The sequence below is a fragment of the Poecilia reticulata genome, linkage group LG13 (genome assembly GCF_000633615.1).
Source record: "Poecilia reticulata strain Guanapo linkage group LG13, Guppy_female_1.0+MT, whole genome shotgun sequence".
In the NCBI taxonomy this organism is placed as follows: Eukaryota; Metazoa; Chordata; class Actinopteri; order Cyprinodontiformes; family Poeciliidae; genus Poecilia; species Poecilia reticulata.
The window spans coordinates 15,474,390-15,497,670 of record NC_024343.1 but is presented as its reverse complement, the minus strand read 5'-3'; the positions used below and the strand labels follow the sequence as shown (position 1 = coordinate 15,497,670).

The 23,281-nt window shown below is 39.1% G+C and overlaps 1 protein-coding gene across 6 annotated transcripts in view; it reads left to right on the top strand.

The window, feature by feature from the left end:
* Positions 1-23,281, top strand: part of grik4 (glutamate receptor, ionotropic, kainate 4) — a 347,487-nt gene that overhangs the window by 293,443 nt on the left and 30,763 nt on the right. For all 6 annotated transcript variants that reach the window (XM_017308264.1, XM_008425649.2, XM_008425647.2 and 3 more), the window contains one exon: positions 13,225-13,332. In XM_017308264.1, the coding sequence (XP_017163753.1) occupies positions 13,225-13,332 (108 nt within the window). The remainder of the gene's footprint in view (positions 1-13,224; positions 13,333-23,281) is intronic.

Here is a 23,281-nt window from a genome sequence, read left to right as displayed (position 1 = left end):
TGTGGTGATTCTGATGCTCTGTGTTCCCTGCAGATGGGTTTTATTTTTTCCATCATATCACCATGTCAACCTTGTTTAGTAGAAATATCTCATGTAGGCGGCTGTTGTATGAAGTTTATTCAGAATTTAAAAGCCTCGCGCCCTCTCTCTCTGAAGCCTGCGTCAGTCGGGCACAAAACTGTAGATTGGTTTATGAACGTCGCTGCCGGTTTACTGCATGTGTAGCTGTCTCTGTTATTAGCTAAATGTCCTGAGTGGTGCAGACAGCCCCGAAGGTCACAGAAGCTATGAATTCTGGAAGAAGAAAAAAACACAACTTGTCTGCAAGCAAAAGACTCCAGTCACTTTTATTAGACTTTCTCTCATCTCTTTTTAATTTAATTTGCCCAAATATGTATGAAGACTGATCCCGAGCCATGAATCCAATCCACTATGTAGCATTTGATGATTAGAATGTCTGGCCTGTTTTTTTTTTTGTTTTTTGTTTTTTAAGATCTGTCTACCATGTGCATTGGTGGACTTTATGAACTAATTATGTCTGCCTTGGTTTTTATTTACGCTCGGACTGAAATGCAGATAAACATGGATTTGCCTTCAGGGGCACAGCAGCTACTATCACTGTCAAGTTTGCAGATTAAATGATTTAACTTGAGCTTTTTTATTTTACTTCCTAAATATTTCCTGAACTTTTGTGTGCCTTAAAAAAAAAAAAGCTACTTGGAGAGAGCATTGCATCTAGCTGCTGCCAATCAAATACATTTGATTTTTATCAATCATTAGCCATTGTGACAACGTCTTTGACACTAGCAAAGTTTTAGATTGTGTCAGTAGGGAAAGACATCAATTTGGCTTTAGGGCTCATTTTCAAACAAAATTCAATTCATTATCCTACAGGCAGAAAGATCATTCACAACTTTTCCCAGTCTGTAGGGAGCTTCCTGGCCAAAATGAACATAAAATGACAGTGAAACGCTGTAAGAACCACAAACCAAACCAGTATGGCTTGTTTGGAAACCTAATTTAAAAATAAATAAATATGGCAGAAAAACATGAGTTTTCAAAGTTGCATCTAAAAGACCCACAACACATCTGAAACGATGTCTTTTTGCACAAATTGAACCAATGTAAAGTTGGCTGTAACACTTTATTTGAAGGGGGGTCAATAAGACTGACATGACACTGTCATAAACATGACATAACATCTGTCATGAACATGAATAAGCCTTCATGAATATTTATGACTGTTGTCATAAAGCGACATTCGGTAAATTATGACACTTTTAATACAAAGTTGACATTATTTAAAATGTCTTTGTTGTGACAACTTGACATTAATCAAGAAATCATTACTGTTTAAACTTTACCTTTAATAACATAAAGTTGCCTAATTTTTAAAGTGCAATCAGTAATACTTTTAGAACAAATTTATATCAGTAATGATTTATTGGTTAATGTCAAGTTGTCATAACAAAGACATTTTGAATAATGTCAACTTTGTATTAAAAGTGTCGTAATTCACCGAATGACGCTTTATGACAACAGTCATAAATATTCATGAAGGCTTATTCATGTTCATGACGGGTGTTATGACATGTTTATGACAGTCATAAATATTCATGAAGGCTTATTCATGTTCATGACAGGTGTTATGACAGTGTCATGACCGTCTTATTCACCCCCTTCAAATAAAGTGTTACCAAGTTGGCCATAATCCAGACACGTGTTTGGAAAACACTAAGCTGTTCGCCAAACAAATTAAACGCGTCCGTTCACTGCCTCCTCTGCTCGTCTGAGTTACGATGTCACATGAGCCTCGTCGCTTTCTCTAAGGTTCGCATATTTAACTTTAACAAGTCAAATAAGAGATCAATCCAGCCCCTTCGAATCATCAGCCCTCCTAAAGATATCCCCTGTGGTGAATCTACAAATGCATATTGAAATCCATATTGAATCTGTCAGAGCTCAGACTCACATCCACAGTCTGCACCGGTATCCTTTCTGTGCGTCTCATTTTCTCCTTTGTTTGGTCTCAGAGACGAGCAGTCCCCTCTCCTCTTTTGTTTTTCTCGCTTTGCACTTTGCAGGCTGGAGATGGGGAATAGATCAAAAGCAGAATGGATGAGCTGTTTTGCCAGATCCCCCAGTCTTAAAGGATTTCAAGGCTGGGTGAGGCTGTGAATGTGTTCCTTGGCTGCGTGCGCATGTGTGTGTGCGTGCGTGCGTGTGTGTGTGTATGCGCGTGTGTGGGTGTGTGTGTGTGCGTGTGTAATATGCATGTACATGCAAATTTATGTGTATCTGCCTGAGAGCCTCTGTTCCTTTGTGCCTACAAGTTTGCCTCCAAGTCTTAGTTTTTATCAGTCAGCACTGTGCACCCTCGAATGCCTTCTAAGACTCGCCATGCGCCATACTTTAGCTGTCGAAGTAGCAAAGAGGATTTGTAACCCTATAGGCATTGTTTCATTTGCTGCTACTTCTAGGCATTATCTGCTCTCCAAAAATCTGCACAATTTCTAAAAAATATTTGTGTTTTCTATTTAAAGGCAGTTTATATTTACTGATCAACTGATTGCTTAAATTTACCGATGGTAAATACAATGTTTTGACTTGATGTGCTGTACTCATCTTACATCGTTACAATCTTAACAAAACATTTGTTGGGCTCAAATGTGACTCTCTTGTTAATTTTCTAGATTAAACCATTAGTCAACACCTCTAGCTATTAGCCAGGTCATTTGGGTGAGAAGTTCAGGTTCCAACGTTTTTTTAGGGAGCGCAAATTGTTGTAAAGTTTTGGTAAGCTGTTGCTCAGTGCTCCTGTTGCAGCTCTTAACTCTCCAGAAGACGAAAAACATTTCTGCTCATGCAGCTCTCGGTGGCTCCTCGACGCGTTCTCGTTTTGAAGCTTTGGAGTCCAGAACCGATGGCAGAAGTACGGGCTGGTATTGTTTACGTTTTAAATGGTTACCCCATCATTCTACGTGACTGACTTGCAATCTGCAGATCTAAGAGCTGTGACTAAGTTAAATAGAAAATATCAGGTTCAGCTGAAGTCTACAAAGCAGCATTGTGCCCAAGTCACAGCCACCATGAATGCACAAAGGTGTGACGAGTTGCTAGCTTTCTTTTACCCTGTTTCTAAGTCTTGGGCACAGAAACAAACCTGCCCTGAAAGGCGCAGACCTTTTTATCCCTTTGCAGTTAATAATCTGCAATATAGAACTGAACTGACGTCTCTCTGTTTCCACTGTTATCTGTGATGTGTAAGGCCAGGTCAGAGGTTATGAAGATAGCCCTGTGTAATAACTTTTCAGCAGCTTTATTATTAGCAGCCTGTGAATTTTTAGCTTTAGTCTTGACCTCCTGTTTAATAGCTACAATTATCTCAAAACGGCTTAATAAAAGAACAATAAAAACCACTGGCAGACGAAGTGAGGAAATCTTTTTAATTCTTATTGCATTCACTTCATAACTTATCTTAATGTTTTAATGGGTTTTTTTCCATTCATAGCAGGGATCCCATTGGCAGAAAGAATGCCTAATGTCACTGGTCTCCACCAGCAGAGTCAAAATGAGAAAATCTTACCTGATTTATGTGTATTTATTTTATGTGCCAGTAGTATAAATGTAAACTACCATCTGTGCTGCTGAGAACAGTCGGACCAAGCCAACTTCCATGACGCGAGCAAAATCTGGCCAGATCTGAATCCATCTGCTACAGCTGGACATCTTTATTCTTTAATGAACAGTACAAAAACACTCAAACATGGATGTGGGTTTCTACAGTGAAGGTAACCGATATGTTTAATGCAGCAGGTATAAATGCTCTTTAGCCAGATCAGGTTCAAATTAAGAACTGAGGTAAAAGCAGAGTTTTTAATTGACCGAGTAGTTAATCGGGTGAGTTTGAAGCCAGTGGTCTGCACTGAGATCTGGATCCAGCAGGAGCCAAAACAAACTCTTACATACATGCTGCAGATGTGAGTCGGTCCAATTACGACAGCCACATGGAGATGAGTTCTATAACTGTAGGTGGGAGGAAGATTTATCCCAGCTTTACCCCGTGTATAAACAAACGTAAAGATTCCCACGGAAATATATTTCAATTGTTATTATGAATGCTGTTACCATCAGCTGTCACCACATGCAAGAAAAATGTCTGATTTTTGGTCATTATTTAATATTCATTGATGAGGTTTATTTATCAGATGTGATATTCTAATATTAAATTTTGCTTTTCATTAGCTGTAAGCAGAAAATCATCATAATTCATGTCAGTCTGTGTGGATGTATGAGTCTGATCTTGCAAACATGATTTAGTGGAATGACTGAGCTTTTTAATATCACTGCACAACTCTGAAATTTTAGGAGTGTGTTACTCAAGTGGAGCATCAAAAGTTGCCAGCATCACAGATTCTGCATCAGTTGCACTTTGCAAAACAGACTTAAAATGGACGAGAAAACGTTTCAGTATTGCAAAATCTCATTACATTACCATGTATTCTGACTGTTTTGTACAGCGTTTGTACAACACCGAGGCTTCTTCTTTAAGTAATTAAAATTTGATGAAGTTTATCCTCTCTTTTTGGAGCTAATTTTTTCTTCCTACTACTCCAAACTGCCCTCTCTGCACGATCTGCTGCAGGGCATCGCCCCGAGCAAGATGTTTTACTGGACGTATGTTGAAAAGACAACTTAACTTCTGTCAACATATGGATGCGAAATAAATGGTGAAACCAGCGAAGACGTCTACTAGTATCTAAGGTTAAAAAGTTGTTTGGACTGATCAAACGGGCAACTCAAGCTTGACATTTTTCTTGGTTTAAATATGTAAAGTTATTTTGGGGGTGGGGGCAAAATAACCTATAAAATATTAAATGACAGGAGCAAATTTCTACACACATCTTTTGGTGTTTGGTGGGGAAGTGTTCAGACCGATTTCAAATGGCTTTCTGCAATCTGATGGAGGGAGAAATAAGAAAACACTCCCATGCAACACTGTAATTAGAACAGTCTGCTGCTGCTTCCACAACTTCAAATGTCTTTTATCATTAAGACTTCTGCACAGTCGACGAGTCCCTGTTGGGACATAGACTAGGATCATTGAAACACACGACCCTTGTAACGCTATTCTGAGAGCAGCTTCGTTGCTGTCAATGTTCCGCGCGTGTGTGTGGTCACACACACTGGTCTGAATCGAGCTGATTGTGAAGCCTTCCAGATGTTTTCAGAAACTGTTTGGACCACACAGTCCATCTCTGTGCAAGTGATGAGCAGGGACTGTTGCTGCCAGGGCAGCCATTGTTTGTCATGTTTTCTGCTGGGAATGCAACACTTGACGGGCCGCTTTGAAATCCTCCTCTGCAAGCCGGAAGACCTTTCCCTCAACTCAGAGCTGATGTTTCATGACAGACGTCGACTAACGCCATCGTTCACCATAATGTCAAATAATGATCAAACTCACTTGCCTTGTTATTAGAGTTGCACACGTCACAGATGTGTTGTTGTTGTTGTTGTTGTAATATCGATCTGTGTGTTATTGTGACAAAGTACTATCACACTTTTATTAGGACCTAAATTTAGGCAGGAGGCAGGCAAGTTCGTTTCAAAGTGGATGTTTAACGATATTAAAGGTGGACATAAAACAAAGGTGGAAAAAAATCACAGGGAAGGAGACGGAGATGGCAAGAATAGGATCTGAAAATGACCCAGGGGGCATTTGTAGATAGAGAGGGAGGGATTTCAAGTAGCAGAAAAGGTGAGCGAAAGGAAGAAAAAACAGAAATCAGAAGAATGAAAAAATAATACTAAAAACTACCAAAACCAAGTGGAATTCATGCTTTACACACCAACTAGACATTGAGCTTGTTAACTGAGTCTCAATGCCATATATCCCCAGACCTAAAACAAAAGCAAGGGCCTAAAGAGAGTTTAAAGGGAGTCGGTCACATTTAATGACTGATGAGAAAGAGAGAGTTAAGGGAAACATGTATTTACTGCTGCTGGTTCAAGAAGCAGTCAGATAATTTAGCGAGGTTACATAGAGTGGAACGGGGGACAATCTTGACCAGCCCTTGAATTACTACCTCTTGAGTTTCTTTCTGTTGGTTGGCAGCAGAGTCACGACTATGTGCTCTCCTCAGTCCCTCTCCCTGTAATGGCCGATCTTTTCCACCTACGCCACCACCTGTGTTTGTGTAGCTCCCGAAGTTTCCCTACAGCGTCACCCTGATTAGTCTCATCGCTGCTGGCGATGAGTCACAGCAAAGAGCGTTTCTGCTAAAAAGTTAGCCCTTTATCCCACTCACTGTGCTGTAGAGAAAACGTACGCAGCAGCTGCACACACACTGTGGTTCACTTGAAAAATGCGCTCACTCTGAGGGAAAGTGAGTCTTGTTTTCTTTGGTTAGATGTTCGTTAAACTGGTGGTGACTGGCGCACGTTGTCTTCACGCACATGAGGCCGCCATGACACAAGTAAAAGTTTTTCCTCAGAGGCTTGTGAGGCTACTTTACTTCAGCTGCACAGACAGCCGCCACCCAAGCGTTAAGCCGCCGCATATTTCCGCCTCGACTCGAACTCATTTACGTCCCTGTGACACCTGAATGCCTTGGCTTCACTGTAAGTGGGCCGTGTGACATTATGCTCGATAATGGTAGCTGTTGCTTTCCGCACGTATGATGGATGCGCCTGTCACAGTACAATGCTGCTACACTGTATTGGATACAACGTTTGTCTGACAGACGGGGGGGGAAGAAAAAAAATCAGCCAATCCTGACGCTTCAGTGGTCAACCGCCTTAATCTTTTCCTCATGCTGTAATTCCGGTTGCAGAATGAACCCGGAGTAATCCCTCACAAGGCGCGCCGTTCCACCTGTTGTCACTCTCTCCGTCTCACTTGCCGTCTCTTTCTGTTTTTTACACATATTTCCCGTCCGCATTGCCCATAAGCTTTCTCTCTCTGTTGTTCTGCTGCTTTCTTTTGTTCTCTCCGCCCTATGTGCTGTCTATCTAACTGACTACTCCATATAGTTTGTCATTGATTTGCTTTCCATTTGCCAGCCTCACCACACCTACTCAGTGTGTGACTGACGTTCGTCTTGCATCCATCTGCTCCTCTTTACTTTTTGGTTGTACTCCTCTGCTTTTCTTTCCCCTCTTCTCAAGCCTGTTTCTCTGGAGACCAAATGATTCTAAACTCTGGTCTGAATCGGGCTCCTCAATGCACAGTAATTGTCTTTTCTCTGCTGAAGATAAACATTTTTTTAAGAGATTTTAACGTTTAAGCACTTTGTTTAGTGGCAAGTTATGTCCTCAGTCCTAAGGCATCGCTTAATACCATGGTGTCAACCTCCGCTTTCAAACGAATGAGCACATTTGCTGAAATTGAGACTTTCTAGTCGCATTGAACATATAAAAACAAATAAAAGGGTTTATTAGAAGCCAAACATCAATCTTTTCTTGACAACACAATAGCTAGTTTATGTGCCTTAAGCTTAATTGTAGTTTTTATGTCCGATCAAGGCAGGCATGTTTTTCCTGTGTAGATAACGGCCTCATTTTTAAATGTGGTTTTGGTTCTGGGGAGTGACAACCTTTAGCAGCCTTTAATTTTGTCGTGGAAATGGCGCACTTACACAGGATGTTTATTATTTTTGCAGTTTCTTCTTGTTTTTGTGGTTGTTCCATTAGGTTTTTGAAACATCTCAAACAGTTAATTTTGTGTCTGTTTTCTGATAATTTCTATAAAATAAGTTTTTGAAACAAATTTCTTCCATATTTCTAGAATCAAAAGCAATGAGTTTTCCTTGCAGATAGTGTTATTTTATGTTATGTTCGGTTATGGTTAATGTTATCACATTAGTGTTCTGTTCTAGCATCTTTAGTAGCATGCACAGTGAAATACCTGCCTATCATTGCTAAATTTTTGGCTACTGTGCCTTTTAAAAGTATCAATATCCCTTATATTCCAATCACTAACTTCTCTCTTGAATTTCAAGCAAAGAAGTGCTCTAATGCCAAAATGAGTGAATGTGTCTACTAATTTTGCACAACTAGAGAACAATATTTTGATCAGTGCCACAAATTCTGAGTTATTCCTACTAAATATCGGAATCCCCACAGTATAAATAAAGCTACCACTCCCATTGTTTCCATTGGGGTCAGCAGTAGTTTCCTTCACATTGTGCTTCTGATCTATGTAGGCTAAAAAGTTCAGTTTGGTTTCATCTGACCCAGAGCACCTTCTTCTACATGGATTATGACAAACTGGCACCAGTTTGCTAACAGTCTCTTTCTAGTGAGGTGTCTTCTGAAACCAGTTAGATTTATAGCAGGTGTGTCCAGCTCCAGTCCTCCAGGGTCCAGAGCCCTGCAAGTTTTAGATGTTTCCTTTTACCAAGAACAGCTGATTGAAATGCCTGAATTTCTTCCTTCATGTTACTTTGCTTGGAGATAAATCACATAAATCGTTGAGCCATTTATGTGATTCAGGAACATCTAAAACATGAAAAACTCTTTGGGAACCACTGAATTATACCAAAGGCTGAATAAAATCCTTCTCTGAAGATTTGTATTTGTATGTGCTGCTCTGTCACGCAAACTCTGAATATACTACAATTAAATTTTTGATTTGAAGGTGACAAAATGTGAGAAGTTGAAGGGATATGAACACTTCAGTTTGGGTCTTTGATTTCAGATCTGCAGACGTAAGCCTCTGCAGATCTGAGGCTGCAGAGGCACAACCAGGGGCTCCTGGTTGTGTCTTCCCTGTGCATTAGTCAGGCCGGACTTTTATCTTATCTCCACAACAGTGGAACAAGATGTTCAGAGCAGGGGCATCAATTTCTTAAATTTGCTATCAAATATCTATCAAATGTATTTTTTTTAAGTCTTTTGTATGAGTAGCCTTGGAAAAAAAGAAGAAGAAAAAATATCTGGTATGTGACAAAATATGAGTACAGCAAAGTCAACACAGCTGCTTCGAAAGCTTCCTGCCACATGCCTCCCTGCAATTTAAACCTGGCATTGACAAACTGACACAGAGTGATTCTGCTCTGACATAAATGTTCCTACTGATGCAGCTCGGTGACGCAGTATGCGCATCGATTGAATGGAAAAGCACTAATCACGCTCCAACCCAAACAGGCTAACCTCCAACAACCTTCTCGCCTGCTCTCTTTTGAGCATCTGCCGCTTGCGTCAGAGACATTACAGGCTTTTCACTCAGCTGCAGTGTTTGACGCCCCGGTGAAAACGGTTCTCTGTTTGAAAAATACGCAGCTTCTTCTCTGTGTGACAGAAGCAGGAGTCAAATAGAGCCTCTGCTGGAGCTGTGATTGTAATAACTTTTGTTTCATGGGACGGTTTGTTGTTTCTGCCTCACCGAGATTGATGTGACACACTAGGATTTGCTTCACGTTACAAGTTACACAGTCTGCACCATTACTGCTGAGTGTGCTTCAAAGACAATGACAGAAGATTACAGATGTTTCATCTGAGCCGTTTGATTAATGGCAGACTGTGCGGCTCACTGATAAATGTTTCATCAGCTTAATTAGCGTTTTATAGTTTGTCAGTTCAGCTTTTAGACTACTCGCTGTCATCCTTTCATCATATTTGTGCTCCAATATGTAGTGATTATCCGCACACTTTATTGCTTTTTGATTCATAAACAACGAGATGCCTCAGCACAAAGATGCAAAAAGTATTATTGCCCCATAAACTTTTTCTCATTTTCCCACAATGTAAGCACCATTAAATGCTTTTAAAAATAAACATCTAACAAGTACATACTGATCCCCCTTTAATCTGATAATGATACATAAAATCCAGTGCAACCAATTAACCACTGAAGTAATCAAAATAGCGTTATCCTTTGCTGTTCAACAATCTGAGGTTTGTTAGAGAGCATCGGTGAACAAACAGCATCATGAAGATCAAGGAACCCAGCAAACATGACAGGGAGAGCAAGTTAGATACATTTAAAATAGGGTTAAAGTAGTCTCATATAAAAATATCACAAAGTTTGAACTCTGCATGGAGCCTGTTACGTCCATCATCTGAAAATGAGGAGCATGGCGGAATTCAAACTCACCAACACGCTGACAGGATCGGTGTTAATCAGAGAAACAGCCAAGAGGCCCATGGTGACTCTGGAGGAGCTACAATTCCATGTTCAGGCAGGAAAAAGACTCAGGAAGGGGATACATGTTATTGGTCGTAAGTTTGCTTCGACCCTGTAAGGCATACAGCAAACAGGTGGAGTGGTAAATGGCCTGTACCTGCGTAGCACTTTATCTAGCCCGGAGGACGCCAAAGCGCTTTCATTCATTCACCCATTCATTCACTGCAGTCACAGTTTACCAGACAAACTCAACCTCCTCCTCCACTGTCGCCACTAGAAGAAGAATCAGAACAAACTTGGATTTTTTGTTTCCACTGACTAGTAAAACACTCTGCGTCCCAAGAAGTACCACCCATCCACCTGAAGACATGGCTGTAGAGTATCATGTTGTGGAGATGTCGGAAAACTGTTCCAAGAGTGGAAATTTTGCGGGAGCTGAGACAGACAGCCAGATGAAAGCTTAATTGCATATTAAAATAGCCCAGTCAAAGTCCAAACTTCGACCCAAAGCAATAATTTGTGGCACAGCTTAAAAATTGTTGTGCACAGACATTTTTCATCCAACTTGCCTGATGATGTTCAGCTGTCTCGCAAAAGAAAAAATGGAGGAACAAATTTAGTGTTGAGATGTGAAAAGCTGATAGAAATACTCAAACGGATTTTCAGCTGTAATCACAGGAGAAGCTTTGAATACATCCTGCTGCTCTTGTTCTTTCAGCTCTCTGTGTTTTCCCATCATTTTCGACTTTTAACTGTATGTCTGTTATTTTTCACATCTTCTTCTCTTGCTATAACATGAATTGTCCTTTGGGGACACAAATAAAGCTGAATCTAAATATCAAATTAAATCTTAAAATAAAATTTTATGCCGTTCCATCACTTTAAGTTTGAGGTCACGATGCGCCAAAATGTGAAAAGTGTTTTTCAGGATATGAACTTTCTTGCAAGCCACTGCTTTTTGCATGATGCTTTGATTCGAAGTAATGGTTAAAGTATGACAAGTTTCCAGTCTTTGGGAAACAACTTCTCTTCACCGAAGCATCTGAAGAACATTAGATCTCTTATTAATGCGCATCTCGAACAAGGGTGACGAGCAGGCTACCACGGGGTCAGCGCTCTCTCCCTCATCGCTCTGACTCTCCACCCACTCGTCTCTGGCTGGAGTCGAGGTGCCACCTCATCCCATTAGCCTCTCAGTCACCCTCATGCTCTGGCTTTCATGTCACCTGCTGCGCCAAGCCAAGCTAAAGACTCCCCACCTCCCACCACCTCCGCAGGCTCTGGCAGCTGATTGTGTACACTGTGATTGTGGAACGGCATATTTCACTGGCCGCTTTTTTGACCATACTGCGGTATATACGCGCACATTTTCTCACTCCCCGGCCTTCCCTCTCTCATTCCCTCTCCTTCTCTTTCTCTCTCTTTGCCTCTTGAGGCAATCAGTGGCAGGGTGTGCAAAGAGTTGAGGGAGGTTTGAGGAGCAGTGTAGTCTGTTTGTGTGAGCAAGGTGCTGTTTTTTTCCCCCCAACGAGTGCACCACAGGAAATGGAAGGCAGGATCTTTTTGATCATGCTCTCTCAAAGGAAATCTTTGATTCTGGGAGCCGTCTCTTGCTTTTTTTTTTTCTTTTTTTCCCCTTCTCTCCTCCTTTTGATATCGCTCACATCAGAATTCATCATCAGCGTTGGAAAAGTGGTTAAATGGCGTCCAAATCCAATGCGGATCAACATGAATGGGCCGAAATCTCTCGGCACTTTCAGCAGTTTAGCCGTGAAACAAACCGTGACCATGTTTTTTTAATAACACTTCAATCATTGGTGGTTTAACGTCGTCCCTGGCCCGACTCCAGACACTGAAACTTTCTAAGCCTGTAAACGGGGAAGCAGTCTCATGAATCAGAGTAACTGATACCGTCCTCAAGTCTAATTTAGATAATATGTTTTATGTTCATTACCTTCACTTATTCATAGACTTCAAGCGTTGATTATTATGATAAATGTTTTCCTTTTAATTATAAAAAGCAGAGACAAATGTGTGTGTTTTTTCAAGCTGCTGGAAGATTACAGACAATATGATTTTTTTATGTTATGTTCTGAAAGTGCTGCATTTTGGGGGTTTTATGACAATAACTTCCACAGTTCCTGGAGATAAAAAATGTTCCACAAAACAAAAAATAAATAAAAATTCACATGTTTAAATGCTTTGTTGATCTTTTGTTTGTCTTTGGGTATCTATTATAAAAACTCCAATGACAGTTTCTGTGGGAGCAACAGATACTGAACTTGCATGTTTCTGCATCAGCTGCATAAATAATTATAGTATGTAATGCTTACAGAACCCTAACACTCCATCGTATGAACTATTACGAAAGTTACAAGTGAATTTTAAATCACCCTACTTTACATAAACATCCATCGTACTTGGAAACAAACCATATGCAGAAATGGCATATATCTATCAATACAGAACAGATCAAAACTTTTAAAAAGTTGTCTTTTTTTTTTACACCATGACTGTAAATCTGTAACAGATTTGTGTGAAAAATGATTCTTAAAATTAAAATCTTTGAAAAGATCAAGTAAAATCTAAGTAAATAAAACTAAAAAAAATAGACATACACATAAAAGCAGCATGGCTTAAAGTATGTTGGATTTATAAGCCTGAGCTGCGTAAATGAATGAAACGGGAGATGTGAATGACAGACGGAGCCGGGATGTGAGTTAAGGCGCTCTGTGAGGTAGAGGTGTTAAGTTCCACTCGAGCTGTGCCGAGAGTCTGGCTCTGCACCGCAGGATTTGCGGGTAATTGCTTTAATGAATGCATTCTGTTGCCTCTGATTGAACACATGCCCTGTGCACATGCCTCCAGGAGCCAGGCACGTTATTTTTATTTCCTCCGGCGTTTCTTTCCGAGTTTCCCTGACGCCTCGCCTCACGCCGCAGAGATCTCCCGCCTTGTCTGAAGGTCACACCGATTCTCCGATAGTGAGAAGGGAGAAAATTAAGCACAGATTGTTTCTGTTGGCCTTTCTCAGCTGATGGACTTGGTGACTGATTCTTTGTTTGTATGCGTGTGTGTGTGTGTGTGTCGCTTTGTAGATCGGCCTGTGGCACTCTGAAGATGGACTGTCCATGGAGAGAACTCTTCCATCAATCAACGTGACAGACACCCTCTTCAACACAACTCTTACAATCACAACAATACTGGTAAGGGTCCGTATGCACAGGCAGAGTGACACACATGCATCCGTTGTTCATGTCTTTTCTGTTTGCCCAAGTCCCTGGCTGTTCTGCATGTGGCTGACATCCTGCTGTCGACAGAATATTACCATATCAAAAACCCATTTTGTGTTTTCAGATCCAAACTCAGCCCTCCTGGGATCAGAGGAACTGTGGCTGCTCTATTGTTTGTAACTCGAGTACCTTAGATGAGGCTGTATCACAGTGTGTCGGCAGAAGCTAATAATTTACCACGTCAACCATCTTCAGCCTTTGTTGGGAGTCGCTTTGTACCTCTGTCTCTTTGACATTACATCTCGTGTTTAATATTTATGCAATTTCTCTTCGGTTTATGTCTTCGGTATTGTGTGAATTTCTTCAAATTTATTTTCGGCAGTTGTTTTGCATTTGGTGTGAGCTGATTTGCACTAGACAGAAGGATATGAACTACCATTGAAAGTATTTTTTAATCAGCTTCTCACAACCATGCACATCTAAAAGGAACTTCACTCATTGTAGCTTCTTTACAAGTTCTTGCAATTTTCTAAACGATTCCCCCGGGGAGTGTAAATCCGGAACAATTTGCCAATTTTCCTGGGCAGATTAAGCTTTTTATTACCTCGTTTCTAAAATAAATTTGGATAATGTGATACACACCAATAAAACAAGAAACGTTTGGCTTGCAGGAGCTATGTTTGAGAAGACAAAGACAACATATGAAATACTGACACTTACATGCTGTTTTTTGGTAAGTATTCCAGGTCCGTTTTTGGAATAGTAGCACTGATTGCTGCAGCTTTTCCTCCCATTTTTATTTATTTTTTTGTGTGAAAACTGAAGAGCTGTAGGCTACCTCATCTGGACGCTTTATTTTATCGTGCACCAAATGTTTTCAGTGACTGTTGGATTTTTCCAGTTGTAAGATGTGTTAAATGTAGCTTGGTATTGTCATTCAAGATATCTGAAGAAAAAGAAAAAAACTTCACATATGTTGCTCCCCAACCTGTATATATTTCAACATTAGTGGCAGCTTCACTGAGGTGAAAACTATGCAAACCTTGTACACTTTTGCTCTATCACTGATTTTTACTGTTCACTACATGCCAGATGGTCTCCCTCATCTTTTGCCTGGAGGATCTCCATGTTTTTCCCACATCTGTGACTTCCAAAAAAGTTTCAAGTTTAGATTTTTTTTTTTGTTGTTTGTCACACCACAGAGCAGCTTTCCTCTATAGCTTAGTTTCATGTGAAGTGGCCTCAGCTCCAAAGAAAAAGTTGCAAATGTTTAAGTGGTGATTATGGTCATCCAGTTTTTTGTTTTTTTCCCCAAACACATAGATGATGGTTCACCACTGTGCTTCAGAGTAAAACAAAAAAACTTTGGGCAGTTTTAAACCAATTTTAGTAGTTTATTCAGTCTCCTTAGATGTCGTCTCTGCTTTCCATGCCAATAATTTGACCCATCTTTTAAAAAAAATCTAACATCTTTTCCACAACTAGGATGTGACTGTTTAAGAAATGAGAAGTTTCTTATTGCGTTAGTTGGGGATAAATGACTTGTTGCCAAATGGACGACCATTTCATTCAGTGACTATCCAATAGGAATCTCATACCAGGCAATGCATCTCATTGTGATGAAACCTTTCGAATATGGTACTTTTAATGAATGCATTGACAACCACTGCTCTAAAGAATTTAAATTTCTAATTCAAAATGTCCATATTATTTTCAATTTTATGTATTGGCATTATAAAGCTCTAAACCAATACATTTACAGAGATAGTAGGCAGAGACAAAGTCTGTAGCATGAGGAAGATGTACAAGAAAAGAAATAGTTATGGTAAAACAGTTTAAGTGCTACAGAGCTGATCGGGAAGAGAAAAAGAAAAGCAGGCGAGAAGGTGGATATTGTAACTTTACAGGAATTGAGAGAAAAGCCGGAGTTACAGCAGGGCGGGTTGAATAGGCAGATAAGTCACGCCTGGAGACATGTATGAAATAGACTAAACTACAGAGTGCATGTTAGCGTGACATTTAACATGTAACCTTTTGTCTGTTCATATTTTTAAGCTCAAATGTCTCTAGTGGGGAAGCAAAAATCCTGCCATTATTCTTTCTTCCTGCCTTAATCCCATTGGGAGTCGAACTGTATAAAGTTTTGACCTTTTTTCATGACCTTTTTTTTTTTTTCCAATTCACTGTGCTGAACTGAAAAACGGTTCAGGTGTCCTGGCATTTCTGTTAATCCTTTCCTCAAGTGGTTGTTGAATAAACAACTTAGCTTCAAGTTTCTTGCAGCATTTTTATTTAGCTTTCTGATACAATAAAAACAAACATGTACATGAGTGTCTACGGCTTTGGATTAATACCTTTTTCTTGGTCAAGTTGGAATCTAGTGAGAGGTACAAAACGCTCCAGGACAGGTTTTCTTAAGGAATCACTTTTTCTTTGACTGATTATTTCTACTGTTGACTTGAATTGTTGCCCAGCTGCCCTGGGAAGGTAAAAGCCAGGTGATGAGCAGTGTCCGATTTCACTAAATATTGGCTTGGAGTTCAAGTCAAGAAGATCCATGACCATATGACTATTCTACCAAAAAGAAAAAAAAAACTCTGTTTGAGGTTAATGATTTACCTTCTAAATAGCGTTCATTGCTGCCTAAAAAGGTTTCGTTATGTTTCAGAGACTTGTGCTTTGACACGATACAGTTTTGAAGGTCAACAGCCCATTAATTTGATTACCTGATTTCTGCTCCTATAGACACGTCTGTTCGCTTCTGAATTATGGAACTTAATTTACAATAGATGGACTCTAGGTGGTAGAAATGTCAAGTTTTATGTTACATTTTCAAAAATTTAAACTAAACTTTGTTTTATTGTATTATTCACTTTAGTGCGTGGAAATAATAACCCAATTTTAGCATAGATTTGTGAGAAATGTGGAGAAAATGAAATACTTACCAGATGCGTCTGTCTAAAGACCTCAACAAACTTTGTGTTTTGGCTTTAGGCAATAAGCAAAAAAAGGATTTTTGGATTTTACTAATGACTTTTTAAGACAAAAAGGTGCTGTAATCAGGTAACATTAGAACTAATCGGTGTGGCCATTAAAGGAAACATCACATGGGGCACAAACCCATTATCCCACCGAGAGGTTTCATCATTACTAGTCTCATGGTGTTTTGGTGGCTGGACAGAACTGAAGAAATGATGGATGGTGTTTGCAACACTTCAAAAGATACAAATTATTCCCCTAAACTTGTTTGTTGTGGTTGAAATGCCTTAAAAGGCTTCAGGGTTGTTCAGATTCAGATCACCGAGAAGAAGAAATGTTGAACTTAAATGAAAAACTTTCAACAAAATATACTTGCAGCATTTGCCTCCTCATAGAATTCTATTTTCTATTTTCTATTTTGTTTCACATACAGGAATATATTTTAATAAACATATAAAATATGGAAAGTTGTTTTCAAGTGATGATTTTATTCATTAATGGAGAAAAACTATTGATCTGGCCCCATGTGAAACAGCAATCCTCCCCCAACACTTCTTTGAAATTGAACTCTGCTGTCAAAAAATGTGGTTCATTAAATACTAATTTTTAAGGCCACAAAAAATTTGTGATTACTGCTATACATTGTGTAATCAAGAAATCACATAAACAGACCCAGTCTGACAACACAAAGTACAAAAAGGTCCCAATCTAAAGATATTTGAGAACTGATTACAGTATTTTCCGGACTATAGATGCACTCAAAGTTTTTGTTAAAAAAAACTGGAAACGTACATATATAAGTCGCACCGAGCTATAAGCTGCTGGTATCTCCGCCGCTCTCGGTTTTCCACAAGCTATTAAGGACGCAGCCCTGCGTCTCCAACGCTGAACCATGGATTTGTTCACGCCAAGTTTACGTGCAGCGGCTATCGATCTGTACTACCAAATTGATAACCTTCAACTTAAAGCGGCATCATATGAACTTCTTCCTGTTGTTTCCTTGATGAGGGGGTGTGAGTTTGAAGAAATTTCTCCGTTGTGCCTGCTGCTAGCATGTGCTTGTTCTAAATGAAAATCAGCGCTTTCTTCTTTGATTTGCAATTTTGACTTCCAATGATTCACTTCCTGCTAAAGAGCCCCCTGGTGGTTGAAGAAAAATCCACAGAAAAGCCGCACCCGGCTGTAAGCCGCATTGTTCACAGCGTGGGAGAAAAGTAGCGGCGTATAGTCCGAAAACTACGGCAGCTATCCATCAATCAGTCTGGAAAACTATGGAAGAAAAAAACTTTTGTTAGACTTTTAGACGCCTGTGATTTTGTCATCCATTCTGCTTATGTTCGATAAGCTGAATAGCACTGACAGTAGAAAACCTTCCTAGCTTTTCAACTGGTGGACTGAAATAACTAACAGAGTGGTTTGACAACTCTCCCAGCTGGAGAGTTGTTTCTGCAGGTCTCACTCCTTTCAGTTAAGGTCAGTGTTCATGACTCAATAATAAGACAAACATTACACCAAAATGACATCTATGAGAGACTTACGGACCAAAAAAAATATAAAGGCCAGTCCGAAATTTTCCAAAACGTCTTGAGAATCTTCTGAGAAAATGTTCTGTGGATAGAGAAAAGAATAATTCTACTCTCTATCAAAAATATCCTGGAGGATAATTTCCATTATTTCATGACCTTAACCTCGGTTGTGTTTATTTTATGCAACAGAACAAGGGTGGCCAATCCAGTTGACAGGTTTGGGAATAAATAGTGTTTAGACCACATGTGTCAAACTCAAGGCCCGGGGGGCAAATCTGGCCCACCTTAGCTTTTTATGTGGCCCTTTAGACTCCTATTTACATCAGTTAGTCTGCAAAATTCACACAAAATCAATGGATCCCAACATTTTTTTCTGATTTTTACTGCAATTTTTTCCTGAAATTGGTCAAAAACATTGGGTCTGAGTGACTGCTGCCTCAGCCTTACCTGATGTAAAGTTACAATCTGTGACCGATACGTTGATAAAACGTCACGTTTAACACCATACATTAGCGTAAATATAATAAAAATAACTTACAAATATTTTTTAAACTAGCATCAGAAAATCTGAGATTTTGATTGCAAAAAAATAAAAACACAAAAACATTAACAAAATCCTGGATAGGCTGATCAGTGTGAAAAGATTTTCAATATTATTTAATTTTAAGAAACACTTATTGAATCCTGAAACAAACAGCTGTTTATTGATATTTTAACAGTTTAGTGGGTTTTATCAATACATTTTGGCCCTTTAAAAACATTCAGATTTTTGATACGGCCCAACATGAAAATGAGTTTGACACCCCTGGTTTAGACGGTAGAGTTGGTTCAACTTAATAAACGAGGTAATTTATAAACCACATTTTCAAATTACTCAGGTTAACAAGGAAACCTGTAAGAGAACAATAGTGTTTAATCGCATGGTGTTCCGACTAGAGCGATATTAAACATCTAGCGTGTCCCCAGGGAGAAGAAAACCTTTCACTGTGTCACTCTCCTCTAATGCAGGGTGACCCAATTCAGCTGGGTAGAGTTTTGCACCCACTCAACATCAATAAAAGTAACGCAGCACTATTTAAAATCTACTTCATTGATATAACTCCATTCATAATCCACTGCTTTTTTTTTCTAATTACAAGATGCTCTGAGTTTTGTTTTTTTTTCTCTCCCCTTTAAAGAAATTGTTTGTTTGTTTTTTTTGTCATTCGTGCCTTTTTTTTCATCGCACCTTCCAAACAGCTGAACGGGGATTTGTCAGTCACTCAGCTCCTCCTCCTTCTCGCTGATGAAACGGATAAGGCACAAAGTGGGTTGTAAGCAGAGGCAATTGTGCTAATGTGTTTTTCTGAGTGGCTCGCTTATCAGCATCACTCCCATGGCTTGGGGAGGGCATATTGGCACACTTTGCTGGTCCTTAATGGGATTCAGATGAAATAGCTTATTTTACAAGGACGCTTGGTAAGACTGAGGATGCGTGTGTGTCTGTGTGTGTGTTTGGGTTAGGTCTGATTGCAGCTGAAACAATGTTTTCACTGTAGAAGGAGTTTATATTAAAAAAAAAAGAAGAAAAAGAATTGGATGAGCACAGAGCTTTGATTTCACTTTGGATATATTGAGTCCCCAGACCAAACTTGGGAAGCCACCACGGAGCAATTTTCAGTGCCTATCACAGCTCATTCATCATCGTCTGATTGCCATGTCACTGTTATCTTGCTTGTGGGCGGCAGACGGGCCTCAGCTGAAGGCCTCCATAAGAATTCCTTACCTGTAGCGCCGGCTCGGAGGGGAGATGTGAGATGTGTTCTCTGCACTATTTATGAAGCAGAGGCTCTGTGTGCCCTCCAGACACATCTGCCTGGCCTTTATGAGGCCAGTTTCCTTACACCCCTGGCATGGCTGTCACCTTTACTTTTCAATTTCACAAATAGCTTTGGGGGGGAGGGAACTGTCACAGAATTGATTATCACTTTATTGCAAGGCCACGAGCCATGTGTTTGTGAGCATTGATTGAGTTTGTGACAGGCATTGTTTAGATCTTTGCAAAAATGTCCTTACCAGGCCTAGTGGCGATTCTGATGCGAGTGACAGGGCTTATCTTTACCTCTGAGATGCTTTTGATTGTGTTGTTGAAATTGTGTGCAGTGGATTTGTTTCGTTCTGGCCCTGTGAACAGTGATGCTTCAGTAGGAATACTTCATTTTAACCTTTTTTGTGTTTGCAAGCAGACCATTCAATGGTATTAGGAGGTAAGATACTTGTATTTATTCAGACCGCTAAAAGTAAAGTAAGGTTCCTTTCAAACACATACATGCAGCTTGAGATTTTTCACATTTTTTACGTTCCAACCACTGACAAATGTATTGTGATTTGTGACAGACCCAGAGAAATTAGCACATAATTGGGGGAAAAAAGAAAGCAATACATGCTTTTCATTTTTTAACATTTGCTAGGACAAATGTGGCAATCACAGGTAGAAAATAAAAGGTTGGTCCGGAGACTCTTTAGATAAAACAGGTTACGGTGATAATCAGATATCCCCAAAGAGAATTTTGAAATTTTGAAAAAAAACAACAAAAAAAGAAGAATTTTTCCACTACTTCACAATTATACTTTACTTTTACATCATCTAATATCTCAGAAAAAATACCTGAAAGTTTGTGGCTGCACTGAAGATGGAAAAGTTTAAAAAAACAGAAGTAATTTTGAAATGAACTTTTTGCTGTTAAATCTAAAACCCACCAGGGTTTCACCTTGGCAGACGTGTTTTTGATTCCAGCCATTATTTAAAATTCCCACCGCCTCAAAATCTAAAATTCAATTGAATCACTTTGTTCCTAATACTTGAAACGTGCTCCTAGTCCCACCTATACCAGTCATTTTCTGTTGTTTTTTTTTTTTTTTTTGCTTTGTTTTGTTTTATCAACCACATCGCCCTCTGATATTCTCCCTCAGCTTCCCACAGACTCCCTTTGGGTCGCCGAGCGCTTTCTTATCCAGTCACAAATGCAACGGTAAAAATTGAACAGTGTACACTGCGCTGACTGATAAAAGCAGACAAGGAGGCTGATTTTCTGGCACACAGGCTCAGAGGCACTGAGGCATATGCTTATGTATTTGCACATGCAGATTCAAGCTCTGCTACTGTTCTCTTTGATTTTTTTTTTTAAGCATTCATTTATCTCGATCTTTTCTGCAAAAGCCTTATTTGAAGTTTACCATTCCTGTGCCCCAGCCAATTTCCTATTGGCCTGTCATTTTAAGGGAATATTATTAGATCAAATTTGCCTTCTGTTCAAACACAGCTACAAATTAATATCCCAGCTGACATCTTGTTGCACTCTGGAGAGCTTGTTTTCTGGGGGGTAAAAACAACGATGAAGGGCTGCGTGGAGGCGTCCTCAACACCTGGAGGTTTTAAGATGAGGAACTCTATTGTTGTGGGTGTGAAGTATAATATGAAGAACATCCTCCGGTGCACTTTTACGACTCATGTGTTTGCTGTTCCTCGTCTGCTAAAGTTATCTGTATGGAACCAGACTCCTTTTGGCCTGGGAATACGTAGGTAGGAAAGCCTAAGAAACTGTTTTAAAAGTTTGCGTTGCTTTGTAGATTCAACCCAATGTTTTTTTTTTTGTTGTTTTTTTTTTTTTTACTTCTTTACATTTGTCTGGTGTGTTAAAGAAAGTAGAAGGAATTTCCTTATGGTCTCCTCTTCTTCAGAAAGCACAATTTTCAGTCCCCTGTGTAAACGTTTCACATAAAAATATATATATTGTGTTATATTCTAAACTTAAGCGACCCTTTGAATAAGAAATAGTTTCACGACAACTTTATTTCAGTGTTTAAAGAAAGTTTTAAGATTACCTTTTAAAACCTTTAGTTTAGTTTGGTCCATACAAACTAAAATGCCCTTTTTCACAAAAGCTCTTAAAGAGAGAGGAGCAAAAAAAATCACTATGGGCATCAATGGAAATGAAAACACAAAGGTTTCTGTTGCTATCAAGTGTTTCCTTTACTGAATAATGTTTCCAGAGATTATTTTTATTCGGCATGTCTGACCAGGAATAGAAAGATAAGAGACACAAATGGTAATATTTCCTCTCATTTTCACCTAAACACACACAAGCACAGAAACTGCTTCATTGTTCAGGAGCTACAAAGTTAAGATGTCCGTTTTTCATGTTCAAACTGATGTTACTCAAAGCTTGTGCAGTGTTTGAAATCCAGCATGAAGGATAAAACTAATGAAATTCAGAATTGTTTTCTAATAAATTAATGTAGCATGAAAATAGGATTTACTTGTTTTATTTCCAAAATGTGGACACATTTCTGGAAATATTTTTTGTGCAGTCCCCAACTTCACCAGCAAATATTCATATATATATATATATATAACATAAAAATGTGTGTCTTATTTAGTGTACACAGACTTTGGGCTGTAATCTTGATTGAAGCTCTACCAGGAAATGCTCTGCCATCAACTCTGCAAAAGATCATGTGTAGGTGCAACACATAAAACTGAAAGCAAAATGCTTTTACTGCACCTTACCAGTTGTATTTTTTTTATTTCCCCTGTTTGTGTAATTTGTTTCTCAATTTTTGCTGGTTATTGGCAAACATACATTTAGGAAACAGCAACACCAACAGTTATGTCAAGCAAGTTTCAGCAAAATCCAAACTTCAGAAAATGTTGCCTTGGTAAACAGTTCAGCGTTTTTCTGACAAAGTAAGCCGTTCATTTAGATTATGAAATCCAATCAAATACTGCAAGTTTTTGATTGGATTTCAATCAGACCTTGTTGAAAATTCTGAATTTGCAATATATTCAGAATTTATTACTATATCAAATTCAGCATTGAAGATAATTAATACACCGTATTTTTCGGACTCTAAGCCGCTACTTTTTCCCCACGCTTTGAACCAAGCGGCTTACAGCCCAGTGCGGCTTTTCGGTGGATTTTTCTTCCACCACCAGGGGGCTCTTTAGCAGTGAATCATTAGAAGTCAAAATTGGAAATCAAAGAAGAAAGCACAAATTTTCATTTAGAACAGGTGTGTCAAACTCATTTTCATGTTGGGCCATATCAAATATCTGAATGTTTTTAAAGGGCCAAAATGTATTGATAAAACCCACTAAACTGTTAAAATATCAATAAACAGCTGTTTGTTTCAGGATTCAATAAGTGTTTCTTAAAATTAAATAATATTGAAAATCTTTTCACACTGATCAGCCTATCCAGGATTTTGTTAATGTTTTTGTTTTTTTTTTTGCAATTAAAATCTCAGATTTTCTGATGCTAATTTAAAAAATATTTGTAAGGAATTTTTATTATATTTACGCTAATGTATGGTGTTAAACGTGATTTTTTTATCAATCGCCGTATCGGTCACGGACTGTAACTTTACATCAGGTAAGG